General features: G+C 47.7%; 1 protein-coding gene across 2 annotated transcripts; it reads left to right on the top strand.

Moving 5' to 3' along the window:
• Nucleotides 1-526: 526 nt before the first annotated feature.
• On the top strand, nt 527-11,669 carry HYAL2 (hyaluronidase 2). 2 transcript variants are annotated; one of them, XM_081851336.1, is made up of 4 exons: nt 527-681; nt 2,770-3,751; nt 7,991-8,080; nt 10,194-11,669. In XM_081851336.1, the coding sequence occupies exons 2-4, from the start codon at nt 2,825-2,827 to the stop codon at nt 10,596-10,598; spliced, it is 1,422 nt and encodes a 473-aa protein (XP_081707462.1). In that variant the 5' UTR covers nt 527-681; nt 2,770-2,824; the 3' UTR covers nt 10,599-11,669. The 2 variants fall into 2 exon arrangements, with proteins under 2 accessions (XP_081707462.1, XP_081707463.1); XM_081851337.1 differs by lacking the exon at nt 527-681 and adding an exon at nt 688-841.
• The last annotated feature ends 6,313 nt before the right edge of the window (nt 11,670-17,982 follow it).

Here is a 17,982-nt window from a genome sequence, read left to right as displayed (position 1 = left end):
TGGCCCTGGGCACCCTCAGTCGCGGAGCCAAGTTGGCCTTCCTGATCCCGAGTGAGCAACCCCTTGCGAAGAAGAGCTCTGAGTGGTTGGCAACTCAAGCCCCACTCCTCCATAAACCCATCGCCTTTTCCTGTAGAGGCTGGGGGTGGCCGGGGTGGAGGGGGGTGACTGCAACCGCCTTTGCTCACCGGGGTCTGCGAACTTGCTGGCATCTTGCCTACTACCATATTACATTCCACCCGACTGATGATGTTCGCGTCCCTTTAAGAGGCAAAGCCACACTTGGCATACGGAAAGCAGCTGGATTGTACCAAGTGGCTCCGCTAGGCGGGGGAGCACTCACATTGGACAGTACTGAGGGGGCGGCGAAAACAACGCCATTTGCACCCGAGCGTTGCAAAATCAAAGTATGCAAGGATATCAGCTCTCAAACGTCTTTCTCGGTTCTTGCTGCTCGCGCAAAAGTCCGCAGAAGGCTTGTTCCATGGTGTGCCCCTTCTCCCCCTTTCCTGAAATCGGCAATGGGCTGTCCCTCGCTCTGATCTTTTAAGGGAGAAGCGGACTTGCCGGAGAAGCGGGTGGGTGGTACTGGGCTCATGTGCCCTTTAAGTAGAGGCTGCTCTGCGCCCAGGAGGATATATTGCTTAAGCTGGCAAGGGGGGTGATAAGTTAAGTACCCAGGTGAGTTCGCACAGTGCGGGACCCAGAGAGCTTCCCCGCCCCCAGCCCCAGGACTGTAGGACAATGGAGATGCGGCTCGAGGAGCCCTCCGGGCTGGTTTAGAGTTGGCTGGCAAGGAGTGTCTGAAGTTGAGCAGGGAATCGGAGAGGAGGAGAAGGAGGTGTGTGTGTGTGTGTGTTTAGTGTGGTTTTTCCTAAAGTACTTTCTTTCTGCTTAGCTGTTCCTCTCTCGGGTCCCCTAGCGCATCTGTGCAGGGGTAAGTTTTTCTGCAAGACTGCAGATCGCTTTCCCTGCTTGGTTTGGCAAGCCTCCTAGTTGATGAAATGCCCTTTTGAGGAAGCCGAGCCAGTGAATGGAAAATATCTTTTTCTTTCTCGCTTGAACTTATTTCTTCCGGCCCCTTCCTATGTGCACCGCTTGAATATTTTGTGGCGAGTGATTCTGGTTTGCATTTTGGCTGAACATCACGGTTTCAAGCTACTTGCTTTTTAGTGGGCAGATTTTTTTGCTGGAAAGATCACGCTCGCTCGGAACTCGGAATATTTGACTTGGTGTTTGCGTTAGCACGTGGAAGTGCTCTTCCATCTGTTCTGCTGACCCGGCTTCAGTAACTACTTGGGTCTTGATTTTCTTTTCTTTTCTAGCTAAGTTTTCCCATTTTTTGCTGCTGCCTGTTCTTCTAGCGTTGTCCGATTGCTGCAATAACAGTCTTTAAAGCTATTCTTTTTTCCAAAAGTGACTTACAGTAGTTCAGTTTCTGACATCCACATTTCCCCACAACTCTTTCCTCTCAAATGCTATTTGATAGGGATTCTTTCTTTCCACCAAATAGTTCACCTTGTGAACTTTTCGGGGGGGGGGGGCAAAACTTTAGAAGCTATGTTGTTCCTCACCAGCAAGATGTTAAAGAGTGTATAACGGGGAAGCAAAATTTTACGAACAAAGGATAACTTTCTTTTTAAAAAATGGTGTTGATTTTGTTGATGTGTTGAAAGAGAAAATACTGACTTTCATGTTAGGAAGGTAGGCATTTTGGTATAAATTTAAGAAAGTGTTCTGATATCGGAGGACCATCCCTTTGGGGAAGGCTTTAAATGCAGTTCTTTCAAAGTAGCTCTTGGACTCTCTTTCAGCTGTAGTGATAAGGGTCATCAAAGCTGTGGTCTCACTTGCTTGGCTTCCTTAGTGAAAAGCTTCTGTTGCCAGGGTTGTGATGGGCTAACTTCTCTGTTTACTTGCCCCATTTTCCTCCTGAGGCCAATGGCGCTTTTGTGCAATCTGTATGCTTGTATAATGGCCCTGTCTCCCCTCTAGGTCCACCATTGTATAATGGCCCTGTCTCCCCTCTAGGTCCAGTTAGTCTAGGGTTATGCTGATGACGGGCCTTCAGGGAAAAGAAAGCAGGAAGGTTCTTCTTAAGAACTGCCCTGTCTAGGAAGTATCTCTGCAGTGCTGGCAGGCCTGAAGCCGCTAAATAAACAGGCGGCTGGTTTTCTGGACCCATGTGTCCATGCTGATTCTTGAGGCTCTGAGAACCTCTCTGCCAGGTTTTGCTCTGCTCTCCGCTGCTGTTTATTTGATTGTGCCTGCCATGCTTTTGCTAGACACTGTAGACTTTTCCAACTCTCAGTCCTGTAGCAGATGGTGGGTTACGCCAGATTGCAGACGGAGCTCTGGGAACTGGTACGAAAGTTGGAAAATAAAAGCATGTTGCCTGTTGAGATGCCACAGGTTTTTTTTTAAAAGGGGGTTGGGATCATAACAATAATAGCTAAATTCTGAACACTGCCACAGTCATTGTATACCAGATTAGGCCAGCTCTCTGGTGTGTGTGTGTTTCAATTCCCAATTAGCTCCCACCTTCTGAGTACGATAAAGTCTAGTGGAGGGAGGAGTTTTACTGATAGAGATAGAAGTTCTGGTTGAGGAATTCTTTTTTTCTTTGTTTCCAAAGAAGCATTTCAAATGGCCGCCTTTAGCTTATACTGTTGTACCAAGGAGTTTGCACCTGGTCAAAAAGTGTGATTCCCTTTCCTTACTTTAGCATAATCACACATTTCTCTGCTCTTTTTGTGTCTTCTTTTGCAGGCCTTTGCTCTGCCTGCAACCTGCCACCACCTTGTCCCCAAACCACTTGGAGAGGATGCAGGGAAGCTCTGTGCTGGAAGTGACTTGGTTTGTGTTCCTGGTTGTGGCTGGCGCCCCTGGGCAGGACGAAGAGAAGCCCGCCTTCACCCCCATTCTCACCCGCAGACCTTTCATTGTTGCTTGGAACGCGCCAACCGAGGAATGCAAGCCTCGCTATGGTGTCCAGCCAGATCTCAGCATCTTTGACGTTCACGCCTCGACCAATGAACTTTTTGTGGACCAGAACTTGACCATTTTCTATAAAGAGCGCCTGGGCCTCTATCCCTACTATGATGGGGGGAAGGCTGTGAATGGGGGTGTCCCCCAAAACAGCAATTTACAGCAGCATCGGAACCAACTGGAATCTAGTATTAGGAAATACATCCGCACTGAGACAAAGGAGGGGTTGGCTGTGATCGACTGGGAAGAGTGGAGACCCATCTGGGTCCGGAACTGGCAGTCGAAAGACATCTACCGCAATGTCTCCCGTTTACTTGTGAAGGCTCGGCAGCCTCACCTGCTGGAGGACCAGGTGAAGAAGGAGGCTCAGTATGAATTTGAATCGTATGCCCGTGAGTTTATGAGTGAGACCTTGAGATACGCCAAGTACTATCGCCCCCGGCAGCTGTGGGGCTTCTACCTCTTCCCCGACTGCTACAACCACGACTACAGTAAGAACCAGGACAGCTACACAGGGTGCTGCCCAGATGTGGAGAAGTCACGCAACGACCATCTTTTCTGGCTTTGGAAGGAGAGCACTGCCCTTTACCCTTCCATCTACCTGGAGCAGGTGCTGGCCAACCACACAAATGGCCGCAAGTTTGTGAGGTCTCGAGTAGGAGAGGCCCTTCGCATCTCCCAGCAGCACCATGATAACTATAGCCTACCGGTCTTTGTCTACACCAGGCCCACCTATATACGCACACAGAATGTCCTAAGCGAGGTAAGAAAGCCTTTCTTATCTGGTAAATGTTACTCTGTTGGAATTGGGAAATAGCCAAGAATCCAGGGCCATTGGGGTTGGATTTCTGTCCCATGAAGAGGAGCAGTCTGAAGGACAGGTCAGCCCAGCTTGTGATCCACCCTCCCAAAATGTAATCCACCAGCAATGTATGGCACTCTCCAGGGGTGTAATAAACTTTCTGGTGTGCTGTCTGCCTGACACTGAAACAATGGGGCTAGGGTGGGAGGCTACTTGGCACTTAGCTGGCCACCAATACCTAGCTGGGGAGCTGCTTTTGCCTTCCTGGGTCAAACGTTGTTCAGACCTGTTATAGCAATAATTGAGATGCATTAGTTTGTGGTAATAACTGATAAGCATGATCAGATAAAGGCTGCTTATCAGAAGCTTTAATTAGGTCTCCAACCAAAGTTTTGTGGGCTGGGACTGCTCCCAGGAAGCACCTGTGAGCTGTGGTTCCTGTGGATTTGCTGTACAATGGGAGGGTGGGAAAGGACTTCTCCTTTATCTTGGTCCTAAGCAAATTGACTTGATGTGTAATGGAAACTTAAGAAGTCTAGAGTGGGGCTGAGGAGGGAAGGAGGCAGCTGCTTCTGTCTGTCTCCCTCATCAGTTGTATGGCTGTGGCAGCACTGCTGCAAAAAAGTGCTGTTCTTTATGGACATTTAATTCTCCTAGAAAGAATCATTAGTCTGGCATTTTGCCAAGGGCTTTTCTAAAGAATAGGGAGCCATTGGGCTGGATACATTTCCAGCCCATTGGGGACCACTGAGCTGGAGAAGTCGGAAGTTGCACTCCAAATTGTTCCTATGGGTGGGCTTAGTTCTGGCGCACTGAAGCACACAGGGTTGGTAAGGGGGTGTAGTCTATTGACCCAAGTTCTGTTGGCTTGAAGAACATCCAGGCATGCCAACTTCAGAGTAGTCCTTTGCCATGGTGCCACAGCCTTTGGAGTGTAGATCTGTGCTGAAAGCCAAGCTGCATTGCTTCTGCTTCCTGCAGTTTCCCAAGGTAACTTCTGAGGCTACCTGGCACTGTAAGATGCAGCAGGATCATGCAGATGCCCCCAAGGTCTGAGCACCACTGAGGCTAGTGTCAGGATTGATGTGACTGGCTTGTCCATAGGCAAAAATGTACTATCTTCTGTCTTCTGCCTTGGCCCACACAACTTGGGAGCGAAAGCTTTCTGAGATAGTTGGTCCCTGTAACTGTATCGTAATCGGTAATCTATCACAGTATGATTTCTGTTTCCCTCATATAGGAAAAAACTTCCCTATCCTAGCTGGACTTACAGGAAGCAGCAGGCAGCAATGTAGTGTTAGTGATGTGGGGCCTTGGGGTGGGGGGAATCAAAGGCTCATTACTGTTTCTGCGGCAGAGTCTCCAGTGACCTTAAGCCACATGATCAGCATGAAAGGGAAGCTTTTTTAGCCACTATGCTCCAAAGCTATGCATTTTGGAACACCAAAAACACAAGGTGCCTGAGTTTCAAGAGAATGGTGTACAACAGGGGTCAGCAAACTTTTTCAGCAGGGGGCCGGTCCACTGTACCTCAGACCTTGTGGGGGGCTGGACTATATTTTTTTGGGGGGAAATAATGAACGAATTCCTATGCCCCACAAATAACCCAGAGATGCATTTTAAATAAAAGGACGCATTCTACTCATGCAAAAACATGCTGATTCCCGGACCGTCCGTGGGCTATATTTAGAAGGCAATTGGGCCGGATCCGGCCCCCAGGCCTTAGTTTGTCTACCCATGGTGTACAAGTTATGTTACATGTAATGAGACATTATGAAAAACGCAACATAAGTTACTCTGAAAGATATTGGAGCACTCCAAATCATTTCCCAAGTATGTGTGCAGAAAACAGTAGATTTAGGTGGAAAGCGTTTTATTGCTACACATCCCCAGTTATTGCTATTTTATCATTATAAGATTGTTATATAATCTTAGAAGGTGTGTGGCTGGGACTATCATAAAGGGACCCATCACTTCTGAGTTTGCTACTTACAATAGGAAAGGCACTTAAGCTTCAGGGTGGGGGATTTCCTTCCAGAGTTTCTGACTTTGCACATCACTGGGCTCTGTGATGAGTTTTAAGACTGGACCGCTTCTATCTTGCCTTGGCTGGGGTGGGGGAAGTTTCCAAAACAGAATTTTCAGCTGCCCTTACACAACTGAATTTCAGCAATCAGGAGTGCCACCTTGGCCCCACAACCGTGGGTGCCCGGGGCCATGGGTGCCATGCACTGTGCATGGCCCTGGCATTGAAATTTGTGGGTGCCCGGCCCCTTCAAGGGGAATTTTTTGGGTACTCAGGCACCCAGGGCCCCAGAGAGTTGGCACCTATGTCAGCAGTTGCAATTACCTTGTAAGTTACTTTAATAAGTTTGCACCTTGCAGATCCGCTGTTTGGAGAAGCAGAGCTGGGCATGATACCTGCACGCACCTTGGGTCTTTCTCTCTTTGAGAGCTTAATTTGGTTTCATGCTCTACCTCTAACCAAAGGCAAGAGCAACTTTACAGCTGAGCATTTTGGAAAATAATAATAATCTGTGGCCAGTGGTGAGTTCTAGAGCCTCAAAAATGCAACCCTTGCTCGTTATGTGGCTGACTTTGCCCATGGATAGAGTGGAAGTTAGTGAATGGAGGTTTTTATCCCTGCTACTTAGGAATCATTCAGATTAACTAGAGGGTGTTCTGAAAGTAAGCAGTGTAAGTGAAACGCTAATTAAAATGACAAACTTCAGACATGTTTAGGCAAGGGGTAGTAACGCCCAAGTTTTGTATTTTAAAAAAGTTGTTGCTCCTTCTTGCTTGGCAACAGTCATTGATAATAAAATGGCAGCTTTAACCACACATGCCTAAAGGCCTATTCATCCATAGAATACAATTTGAAGTTCCACTCCTCACCCAACCCCTTTGAGCTCTGGGGATGATCTCTGCATTTGGTGTAGCATGATTTGTCCTGGTTGTCTGTACTCTACCAGAGGCATGTTCACACGCCTGAAAATGTAGATGCTGAAAGTGAAGATGGGGACAAGCCTTCCTCCAAGGACCTTGTGCATGTCTCAATGTGTCCCTGAACTTGCCCATGTTGCATTGGGGAGTGCTCACTGAATGAAGGTAAATCCTCCATGTAATTGGGGCTGTGCTTTACCATTGCTCTGTCTACTATCAAACCATTGCTCAGTCTGGCTCAGTACTACCTTCATGAACTGGCAGCCACTCTCCAGATTTTCGGGTGGCGAGGCATTCCCAATCCTTCGTGGAATTTTCTGGCCTACCAACACCAGGTGACACCTGTTTTGTTGTGTGGTGCATGTGCATTGACGGATGGAAAATGTAAGAGGTGGCGATGATTTTAACTTGAGATAATCTACCACCCTACACTCTTTCTGTATCTTCAGATTCTTGAGAGATTGCATGTAGAGAGGTTCTGGCCCCGCCCACTGCAAGTGTGTGACCCTAACAGATTACTTCCATGGAACACGAGTGGCACTGTGGTCTAAACCACTGAGCCTCTTGGGCTTGCCAGTCAGAAGGTTGGTGGTTCAAATCCCCGCAACGGGGTGAGCTCCCAGTGCAATGTCCCAGCTCCTGCCAACCTAGCTATTTGAAAGCACACCAGTGTGAGTAGATAAATAGGTACTGCTGCAGCAGGAAGGTAAGCGGTGTTTCTGTGCACTCTGGTTTTCATTACGGTGTTCCGTTGCACCAGAAGCGGTTTAGTCCTGCTGGCCATATGACACAGAAAGCTGTCTGTGGGCAAACGCTGGCTCCCTCGGCCTGAAAGTGAGATGAGCGCTACAACCCCATAGTTGCCTTTGACTGGACTTAACCGCCCAGGGGTTCTTTACCTTTTTACCTTTACCTTACTTCCATGGGAATGAAGCCTTCAAGGGCCTCATCCATTTCCTCCACAGCACCAACAAGAAACTCCCTCACACATGTTGGCCAGGCAAGGCTTTCACCTGTTTCTCTTCGTCAGTCTGAAATGTTGCTTTTATCTGACAGTGCGTATTTTGAAAGGTGAATTATCCTTTCTCTCCACCAATAAGGCTGAAACTGGTGTTAAAAGGCACCCCCTTTTACTATATAATAAGGAACAGTCATAATACAGCAACCTATCCATTATTGAGCTAGAGAGTATCCTACTAATCTCCTAATATTCTGTATCTGTACTAACTGTGGAACTACCTGGATGTTTCTTTCCAGAAAGATTTGATCTCCACCATCGGGGAGAGTGCTGCTCTGGGGGTAGCTGGTGCGATCTTCTGGGGAGATGCAGAGAACACTAGAAGTCGGGTATGTATGTTTCCCCACCATCCGCAGAGAGACAAGCCAAGAGGGAACTTCTTTCAGATAAAACGGCTCTTCGATCTCACTTCTGCCAACAGCATGTCGGGTCCTGTCTTAATTCAGCAGGCAGCCCTCTTAGTGGAGCTACTTCTGAAATTTGTTCGGTTTAGCAGCTCAGCATCAGCACAGCCTCTTTTTGGTGGGCTGTCAGAAGAAGAAGAAGAAGAAGAAGAAGAAGAGGAGTAGTAGTTTGGATTTGATATCCCGCCTTTCACTCCCCTTCAGGAGTCTCAGAGTGGCTAACATTCTCCTTTCCCTTCCTCCCCCACAACAAACACTCTGTGAGGTGAGTGGGGCTGAGAGACTTCAGAGAAGTGTGACTAGCCCAAGGTCACCCAGCAGCTGCATGTGGAGGAGCGGAGACGCGAACCCAGTTCCCCAGATTACGAGACTACCGCTCTTAACCACTACACCACACTGGCTCTCACACTTCTCTCTGTCAGGAGAAGTATGGGAAGAGGCATGTGTTGACAAAGGTACTGGCAACGCCTGGAAGTTGCTGAATGTCAGAAGACCCCAGAAAGGCCCTCTAGGGAACGCTGGTGGTCTCAGGTGTGGGACAAATGGGCTTTCTGGACATCTAACATACCACCACAGAGTAATAAGAGGCATGACAAGACATGATAAATTTGACAGAATTTTGTTTCCCTCTGTAAGTTTTATTAATAGGTCAAGCACAAATTGTGGTCCCCTGGCAACTCATGACTCCCAAGGGAGTGGCTATTTCATGCATCCCTGAAAAGATCTAGCTTGTATTGTATTATGGCTGGTATTGTTTCTCTTTACTGCCATTGCTTTATTTTCAATCCCAGATCCCGTGTTGCCTCTTACATGCTGCACTGTTTATTGTTTTAAGCAATACATAAATACACATACACACTAGCTAGCTAGCTAGCTAGATGATAGATAGATAGATACTGTCAATGCAATGACCACCTGGTACTAGAGGGAGAAGGGTGGCTTTTGACTACTAATGGCTTTTGGCTTTGAGGGATACAAAGACACTCTTCCTTGGAGCTTTGCTACTTTGTCCAAGGGGGCATGGTCCCCACCAAAGGCCTCCATAGCACTTCCTTGTATTGAATTCAACTAGTTGCCATTCCAGTGTTGATACCAAGCATATGCATCATTTCCTAAAGAGATGGAACCATAGAGAGATACCCCCTTTGGTGTCCAGAGTACATAATGGGCAATAACTGCTTTCAGTGTAAATAGTAGAGTCTGAGGCTGTACACAACTCAAGCCTTTTGGTCTTGAGGGAGGCCTCCTTGTGCTGTGAAAGTCCTAGCCTACACCCTAACAGCTGTGGGTAGCCATATTGAGCTGAAAACACTGCCTTTATACTGGCCTTCAAGCACCGTGTTTAGCGAAGCTGCTCTGGGAACAGTTCTTCCAAGTTTCCTACAAGGATGTGAAGCAACCGTACTGACTAGTATTGGGATTGTGTCATCCGGATCTGATGTCTTAAGTCTTTTCAGTGCATCCTCTTGAAAGAGGGAAGTGATAAATTCCCATTACCAAATACAGCCCCATCTGTTCATGCATTATTCATATGTAGGGCATGTCAGCAGAGGGGGCTGGGCTTTTGGCCCCACCTCCTCCATCAGACCTTCTTCCTTCATGCCTGGGTGTCCTGATTGCATGCAGCCCCTTTGCACAAGCAGGTGCTCATGCTCAGAATTTTCTCTGCAGACGAAGTCGGGTGCAAGCTGAGGGGGTTGCAGACCTGGGTTCAAGACTTGGAAGCATGGGTCCACACAGAAATGCTCCACACATAAGTAATGTGTTATTAGGGTTTAAGAAAGGGATAAATACTGACCAAGGCAGAAACCCTATGCATGCTTACCAAGAAGTAAACTCCATGGAAATAAATGGAATTTACTCTCAGATATGTATTTTGGCTCAGAAATCTAAACTGCTAGATTGCAGGATGGATGTATGGATAGAGGCTTCCATTGGACCTTCTTGCATCAGGGATTCAATAAGAGTGAAATCTCACCACCTGGCTATAGCTGCTAGTCTCCCAGTTCCTGTTGCTAATTTTGAATCCTCTCTGCAGGAAACGTGCCAGCTGATTAAAAACTACATAGAGGAAGGCCTTGGCCGTTACATCGTCAACGTGACCACAGCTGCCGAACTCTGCAGCCACGCTCTGTGCAGCGGCCACGGGCGCTGCCGGCGCATTTTTAGCAACACTGACGTCTTCTTGCATCTCAACCCAGCCAGCTTCGAGATCCACCGCAACGCTCCTGGGCAGGGCAAGCAGCTGTTTGAGGCCACGGGGAACTTCTCTCAGGATGACACTGCCTTCCTCAAGGCCCACTTCCAGTGCCACTGTTACCAGGGATGGCACGGGAAAGGATGCAAGGAGCAGCTGAACCCTCCTGGGGGCGGCCCCTATCTTCGCAGTAACCTGGGACTCCAGTTGCTGATAACTCTCTGTCTGCTGGCCTGCTTGCACTAGGCTGCCTCCAACTGGAATCTCTGCAGCCGCAAACTAGTTCCTGGTGCAGCAGGCAGTGGTGATAGGCGGAAAGGGAGAAATAAGAGCCGCCAGCCTCTCGTTTTTATATATATATATTTCTTTAGCAGTGATGTAGCAGACCTACTATTTAAGAGACTGTCCTACCTCTCCCATCTGTGCCACTGGCCCTTTAAGGGGCAAAAAAGTGAAAAAGGACCTTCCCCCCCACTGACAGTATTTCTGTGCGCAGGCAGATGGGTGACTGGAGGTGAGGACTGGCAAAGGTAGGGGGGCTGCCATGAGGCCTTGCCTCTCCTGCCTTTCCCTTGCTGTCCAGAAGTATCTCCAACACAGGAATCGATTTGGTGCCTTGGGTTAGCTACCCAAACAGAAGCAGGAATTTGAGGGTGGGGAAAGTTGTCGAAGGGTAACCTGGGGGTGGGGAGGAGGGAGGAATAGGTGCCCACATTCGGCATTCTTTTGGGCGAGGATTAGGGAGAGGGGTGTTTGGCTCTTCTGTTGTAAGGAGGGAGGGGGGCACGGTTAGAAAATGGGAGTCCTGGAGCCTGCTTAGGCCTCAGGAGAGGTGTGATGGGTTTGGTGGAGCTGCTGTAGTGAGGAGAAAATTGCTGCTGTTTAAAACATGCCTCTTTAGGATAGCCGATAGAGAAGGAGAGAAAGCATTCCCCAGCCAGTGGGGTTTAACCTAGAGAGTAGAAAGCTCTGGTGGCGAAAATGCCCTTTGCTGACCGACTGGGTGGGTGGGCAAACAACATTTGTATTGCTCTGAGAAGGGCAGCCGTGGGGTGCGGGAGTGCCATGCCCCCGGTCCGTGTGTGGCCGGTGCTGAGCTGGTGCCCTGCATCCGTTACAGGAAAACCAAAAAAGTTTTACCTCAGAATTAAAGACACACCGAGAAAACGTAATTGGCGTTCTGCATTGTGTGTTGGGAGCTTGCTTCGTTGCCCCGAGGGGCCCTTCATGCCATTCCTCCTTGCCAATAAGGAGGCTCCAGCTGTGAGTGGTATTTGCCTTCAGACCCCAATAAAACGTTGGCCGGCTTTTCATTAACACCTCCCCCCATCGTGTGTGGCTTTGTCCTTCTCATCACAGAACTGTGGCTCTGGCCAGTGCTGGTCACCCTCCTGTGACCATCCCCGAGTAGCTGCGCCTGAACCAGATCATTCTTACTTGCCTTAACAATTCCCTCAGCTCTTCCTGTTTCGGGTGCGGCCAGAGAGTCTGGAGACCCCCAATGAAAGAGGCCTGTTGCTGCTGTGGCTGCACCCCCTCTCCCCTTCTGCTGTTTGTACAGAGGCCATCTGCCAGCCTGGCCTTCAGCTCTCCTTCCCAGTGTTGCTCTTTGTCTCTACTGGAGCAGCAAGGGGCTGCCTCTCCTTGTCCGGACTTCCTGCTCCTTGTAATTAAGTCAACGAGTTTTGGCTGGCAAAGCCAAGCAGTTGCCAAAGTGGAAGGAACACTGGGTGTCTCTGTCAGGGTCATGTGCCCTGCACAGGAGAGTGAGAGGCTGCAGGCAGGGGCGCGGCCTGACTGCCATTGTGTTCCTTTTCTCCCTGCTTCTCTTACAGTCGACAGAGGACCTTCTCTGTTTGCCATACAGGGCTCACCCCCAAGCCACACCCCCTCCCCCTAGGCCTTCCTCTCCCACTGGTTGTGCACTGCACCCTCTGTTGTTTTCGCCTGCCTTTTCTTTGAATTCTGATGATACCTCCTTGCTTCACTGGATGGAAGACAGAGCAACCTGGTCTTTGGGCTGGTTGAGCTCTCCTACCCCTGATTTTAGGAGTGTATCTAGTTTTCTTTGGCTGCTTGTTTCTTGGCTGATCCTGACTTGTTCATCTCTAAAAGCAGTGGAAGAGGCTGGGCATCTGTAGAAAACAAGCTTGGAAATACTGAACCAAATTGTGGTGCTTCATGGGGTTGTCTTCTGTGAGGGGGGGATTGCTGCTGGTTTGGAAGGCAGCTAAGAGGCACCTTGGGCTGACTTGGGGAACAGGCAGGTAGAGCTGCGTCAAACTTGCAGCCTGTTTTCTTATCTGCCCTTCAGCTGCCTGTGATCAAATTGGTGTTGAGAACACAGGGAGCTGCCTCGCACTGCACCAGGTCAGTGGGTTATTTTGCCCAGTACTATTAACCCACTCGTATTGTCAAGCAGTTGGCAGCAGCCAACCTCTTTGTTCTGTTTACCAAAATGTTTTCCAGCAATACATCCAGTTAAGTGATCGAGCTGAGAAATGCTACGATCTGACCCTGGAGCCTCCAGCGCCTGTTTTGTAACTCTGAGCTACAACTCCTCCCTGTTTTCTGCCCAGGGGTTGGGCTGCAGGTCATCTTCTGCCAAGGGAATGGGGTTTATTGAAATGAAATTCCTGATGTGAGTGGATATTATTTGTTTCACAGTGAAGGAAAAACTTCACTAATCCTCTTGCACATAAAATGCCTCTTGCTACGGTGCCTAAGATGGGTCTCTTGAGAGCAGGCATCTCCTCTGGGATGGCTCTTGGTGGGCTAGTTTTTCTGCCTACTGTAAGTCAGCCTTATGCCTGGCCACTGGCCATGTTGCCTCAGGCTGATTGTTGGGATCCAGCAAAATCTGGAAGGGCATAGGTTTACCATCCCTGTATAGAAACATAGTGTGTGTTGTCCACGTGCTCTTCTAGGTGAACTGGAAAGTGCTCTGGACTTGCAACCCTACCTAAAACTCCCACCTGAAGACTTCCAGAAATAATGACATCTTGTCCAAAAAACTGAACAGTCCCTGGGCACAGAAGAATGCAAGATGACTCTGGGGTGAGCTGTGGTTCTTGCATTTCCTTGGAGAATGTTTTTTTTAATTGTGAGAAGAGGCACAAGCCAGCTTTAAATCATAGGATTAAGAGGCGTGTACAGCACATGTCCAGTGCTATAAATATGAGCATTCCTCTGCTAGCTGAGTTCAGCCAGGGGTACTGCTGTTCACTGCACACACATTTTGATTAGAGACAATCTGGGGGAGCAAGGAGGTACACGGCTCTTCATTTGTTTGTTTTTTTGTCCATTGAGGTATTTATTTCATTGCCCCCAGGAGCCTCATAAAATGTGATGCCATATACCTAAGAGCATAAAGGGCAAGTAGGTGCTTGAAAAAAGGCATAAGATCATGGGTAGCCAAACTAAGGCCCGGGGGCCGGACCTAGCCCAATCGCCTTCTCAGTCCGGCCCGTGGACAGTCAGGCGTTTTTACATGAGTAGAATGTATCCTTTTATTTAAAATGCATCTCTGGGTTATTTGTGGGGCATAGGAATTCGTTCATTCCCCCTCCCCAAAAAATAGTTTGGTCTGAGGGACAGTGGACCAGCCTCCTGCTGAAAAAGTTTGCTGACCCCTGTATAAGATTAATCTCCATGGATACGGTTCAGATAACTGGAGCAATTAAGCATCTGATTAGACTGCTATTTGGGAAAGGGAAAACAGGACCTATAACAGTAGCACAGGAATTTTTCTGGGGGTGGGCACAAAGTAAAATGCTGAAATGGGGGAGCAAGCTAATTCACCCCCCCCCCAAATGAGAATAGTGTCTGTACACTTTGTCTCATCTCATGTCCTATTAATGCCAGAAACTTTTATTTTTTTAAAAAAAAAATCAAAGTGGATGATAATATTTGTGAGGTTATGCATGAAGATGCTTTGTCCAGAGGCAAATCTAGTCCACTTGTTTCTTTAGACAAATGTGTGAGCTGGGGGATGAGGGAGGTTGGTCTGTTCCCCACCCTTTGCCTGAAAACCAGGAGTGCACAATTTCTCCATCTTAGCTTTGGAAAAACAAGGAATATCGCTCCCTTGGGGGTCCCTGTCAAAACATCTACTGTGCGAGGGTCAGTGCCGAACGTCCTCCTGCTTTCCGTTCAGTAGGAGAGCGCCCCCTAGTGCCACAAAGGGCGCCAACAAATCAAAGCTCAGTTGCTATCTCCCTAGGAGGGCAGAGTGTTGCACAAGGATTGCCAGTGCTGCTTATGTGGGCAGTTATCTGTAGTTTTTTTCGGAAGCCACAACCAATGCAAGCCTTGGCTTGTCCTTGTGTTTGATTTCTCCAGAGTATATACCAGCCCACGGCTGATCTGATGGCAGGCTGCCATTTCTTTCCCTTCTCTAAATCTTTTTCCCAGGATCGAACATGTTTTCTCCCTTCATCTTCTTGCTTTTCGATGTGCTCCCTTTCTCAGCCTTTCATGGCTTTCCCCACACACATTTCCATATATTCAAGACACTGGAACAGAAAGCATTTCCCCTGTTTTATTCTCTCTTTTGTCACATTGATTGCACGGTTCCCTCTCTGAGTCTGGAATATGCTTTGTGCTGTCAAGTTCCACCTCTACTTGTCATAGTCAGGCAGAAACTAGTTGTCTTTTGTTTAAGGCCATGCCAAATTCTTGAGCAGAGAGACTTGGAGAAAGGTTACTAAAAGCCATGTGAAATGCTTGGGGATGTGGTGTGCGAATGCTTACAGTTTTAACACTTTGTAGGGAACCAGCCAGTCTATGCACCTACACAAATTCCTAATTCTTACTCTGGATTTATGGATCTAGAATTCTTAATGATTACCCCTGATTCGGTACTCATAGTCACTTAAACGTGAATTGCCACCCGCACTTTGCCCATAGGTATGTATTGAAAAAGCAGAAAACTCCCAGCTTTTATCATTCTTTAACTAGTCATTTTAACCGTCACTCTTTGAAAGAGAACAGTGGCTAAGCATGACAGATATAGATATATATATATCATGAATTACAAAATTATAGGTCACAGTTATGTAGCTAGAAGATGTGTCATTCTGTTTCAAAGGACGAACACAAAACAAATGTGTTCAGTGCACTTTTACAAAATCCGCAATGTGCCGATTCCTGAAGATTTGTTCTGTGGCCAATCCTCTGTATAATACGATCATTTAAAATAAATTCCAATCCCTGTACTTCAAAACAGTTTCTCAAACCCAGCGTGGATACAATCCTGGGTATTTTTAAGTGTGAGCCAGAAGACCTCCTACCCCAGCCCCAAAGCTCTCTTGCTGGGGTGTGTGTGGGTTAATTACAGTGATACCTCGAGTTAAGAACTTAATTCGTTCCGGAGGTCCGTTCTTAACCTGAAACTGTTCTTAACCTGAGGTACCACTTTAGCTAATGGGGCCTCCCACTGCCGCCGCGCGATTTCTGTTCTCATCCTGAAGCAAACTTCTTAACCCGAGGTACTATTTCTGGGTTAGCAGAGTCTGTAACCTGAAGTGTCTGTAACCCGAAGCGTCTGTAACCTGAGGTACCACTGTAATTCTTGTTTAAAAGCTTCCTGGCCTGGTCATTAAGAGATCTGTCTCTTAGTTTGGCTCAGTGCATGACAAAGAACTTCAGGTGGTGGCAATTTTCAAAAGGCGCTTTGATTCAGTTTCCTCAGAGATACTTCAGTTACCCACCATGAGGTGTGGCAGTGCTGCCTTGGGAGGAGGGAGCAGAAGTAGCAGCCTCTTTTGGGGGGGGGTGTTTGAGAGAAAGGCATACATGGCAGCATCACCATCATCCTGTGAGGTGGGAAGAAGTTATAGCATGGTTAGGAAATTTGTGGCCTTCCAGATATTCTTGGACCTAAACACTTGTTAACCCTGGCCAATGGACGGGGATGTTGTGGTGATACCTGAAAGGCCACGGCTCATCCATCCCTGGTTTAGAGGTCCTTGAAGACGAGCGAGAGCTGATGGTTCCCATCCACTGCCTTGAGTTTTCTGAGAGCTAGAGATCAAACCACTGGTGCCCCTGATAGCACAATGGCAAATTTCACCCCCTTGTTCTCATGCTGATGTCAATAGCTATGGGAGGTGAATGAAATGCTTTCTCTGTGGGCCATTGGAATCGCCCTCTCCGCTTTCATCATGCTAATGCCACTAAATAATCATCAGCCTTCACTGCTGTGGCCACTCACAGCCTCGAGTCTGGTACTGAAAAAGGGCTTTGTGTGGCTAATCCTAACCACAGAACAACAGAGAAGGAAGCGAGGGGGAGAGGGGGCCTCTTGCATAGGCATTGCTACTGGGCAGGGGGATAGGAAAGCCAACCAGGACTCTTTATGCAGAGCAAAGCAGATCACCCAGCAGTAAAGCAAAGAAATCTTTCCTTCTCACCCACTACCCCACTCACATCCTTGTTTAGGAACATAATATGATCCCTGATGGATCAGGCTGAAAGTCCATCTATCTGGTCCAGCACACTGTTCTAACAGTGAGCAACCAGATAAATGTTGGAGGGTATGGAGTTATCCAACCCCTGAGCTGTCTGAAGGCAATCCTGTATAGGGAAGGGTGTTTTTTAAAATGTTGAATGTTTTAGTATGTTTTTATGTATGTTGGAAGCTGCCCAGAGTGGTTAATAAGTGGTTATGTATGTTGGAAGCTGCCCAGAGTGGTTTGTAATAAGATGTGTGGCGTATAAATAGTAAAAGTATCATTATGGAACGGGATGTCCCTATTTCCATCGGAGAAATGTTGGAGGGTATGCACCCACATTAGGGCTGCACTGAGTGGGGGGCATTACATGAAGTTGTATATCTGGAGATTTCTCCCCCCCCCCACCTTTCTTAAAAAGAAACAGGTGTGAAGGGCCTTCTAAGAGTGCACCTCCAAATCAATGTTTAGTGTGTTACTGAGTGTGCCTGATCCTTATAGATAGTTGAGCAGTCTTGCAGTTCATGTTATTAGGGATCCAGTTGTTCGTATGAAGGTGCAAAAGGTCTCCTCGTGCCCCGATGGAAGGCCCCTAAAATGTCATACATGAGGCAATACTGGGTAAGTGGCAGAATGGGTGCTGGAGGGAGTCTTTCTGAGTGCAAACTGGGGAGAAAGGTAGTGGTGTCTGGGGGTTGGGGTGCAATGTGTGGGAGATAGACATAGAGAGACCACATCACTGGGTTAGTAGGTAATGTGCACAACAGCCACCTCCCTCCCTCATATCTAGTTCCGGACAACATACAGTCTGTCTTCTTTAGCAGGTTGTAAAACTGATTCCAAATTACACTTGAAGGTAGAAGCACTACCTACATGGTTTTAAACTTATTGGGGGTGCGTGGGTTAGTTTTCTACAGATATGCCTCCCTCGATTGCAGCTGCAATCCAATATACAAGGCTGCAACCCTGTATAAACTTACTTTGCAGTAAACCCCTCTGAACTTAGTGGAACTTCCTTTGGAGTAAAGATGCCTAGGATCAGGCTATAAGAGTTGTTTAAAATGTGGGTTGAATAAGATTTTGCAGAGAGTTTATGGGCTGCCTTAGAAAACAGGAGTCCTGGAGCCTATTTAGGCCTAGGGAGAAGGGTAACTATAGTGGTTTCTCATTTTTTATGT

The sequence above is a fragment of the Podarcis erhardii genome, assembly GCF_964252035.2.
Source record: "Podarcis erhardii genome assembly, chromosome: 2".
NCBI classification, from domain to species: Eukaryota; Metazoa; Chordata; class Lepidosauria; order Squamata; family Lacertidae; genus Podarcis; species Podarcis erhardii.
This window is presented reverse-complemented; position numbering and strand designations above follow the sequence as displayed.

Coding starts and splice junctions, on each gene's coding strand:
- HYAL2 (XM_081851336.1), top strand. CDS start 2,825: ATGCAGGGAAGCTCTGTGCTGGAAGTGACTTGGTTTGTGTTCCTGGTT. Junction 3,752..7,990: donor CACAGAATGTCCTAAGCGAG/GTAAGAAAGCCT, acceptor GTTTCTTTCCAG/AAAGATTTGATCTCCACCAT. Junction 8,081..10,193: donor CAGAGAACACTAGAAGTCGG/GTATGTATGTTT, acceptor TCCTCTCTGCAG/GAAACGTGCCAGCTGATTAA.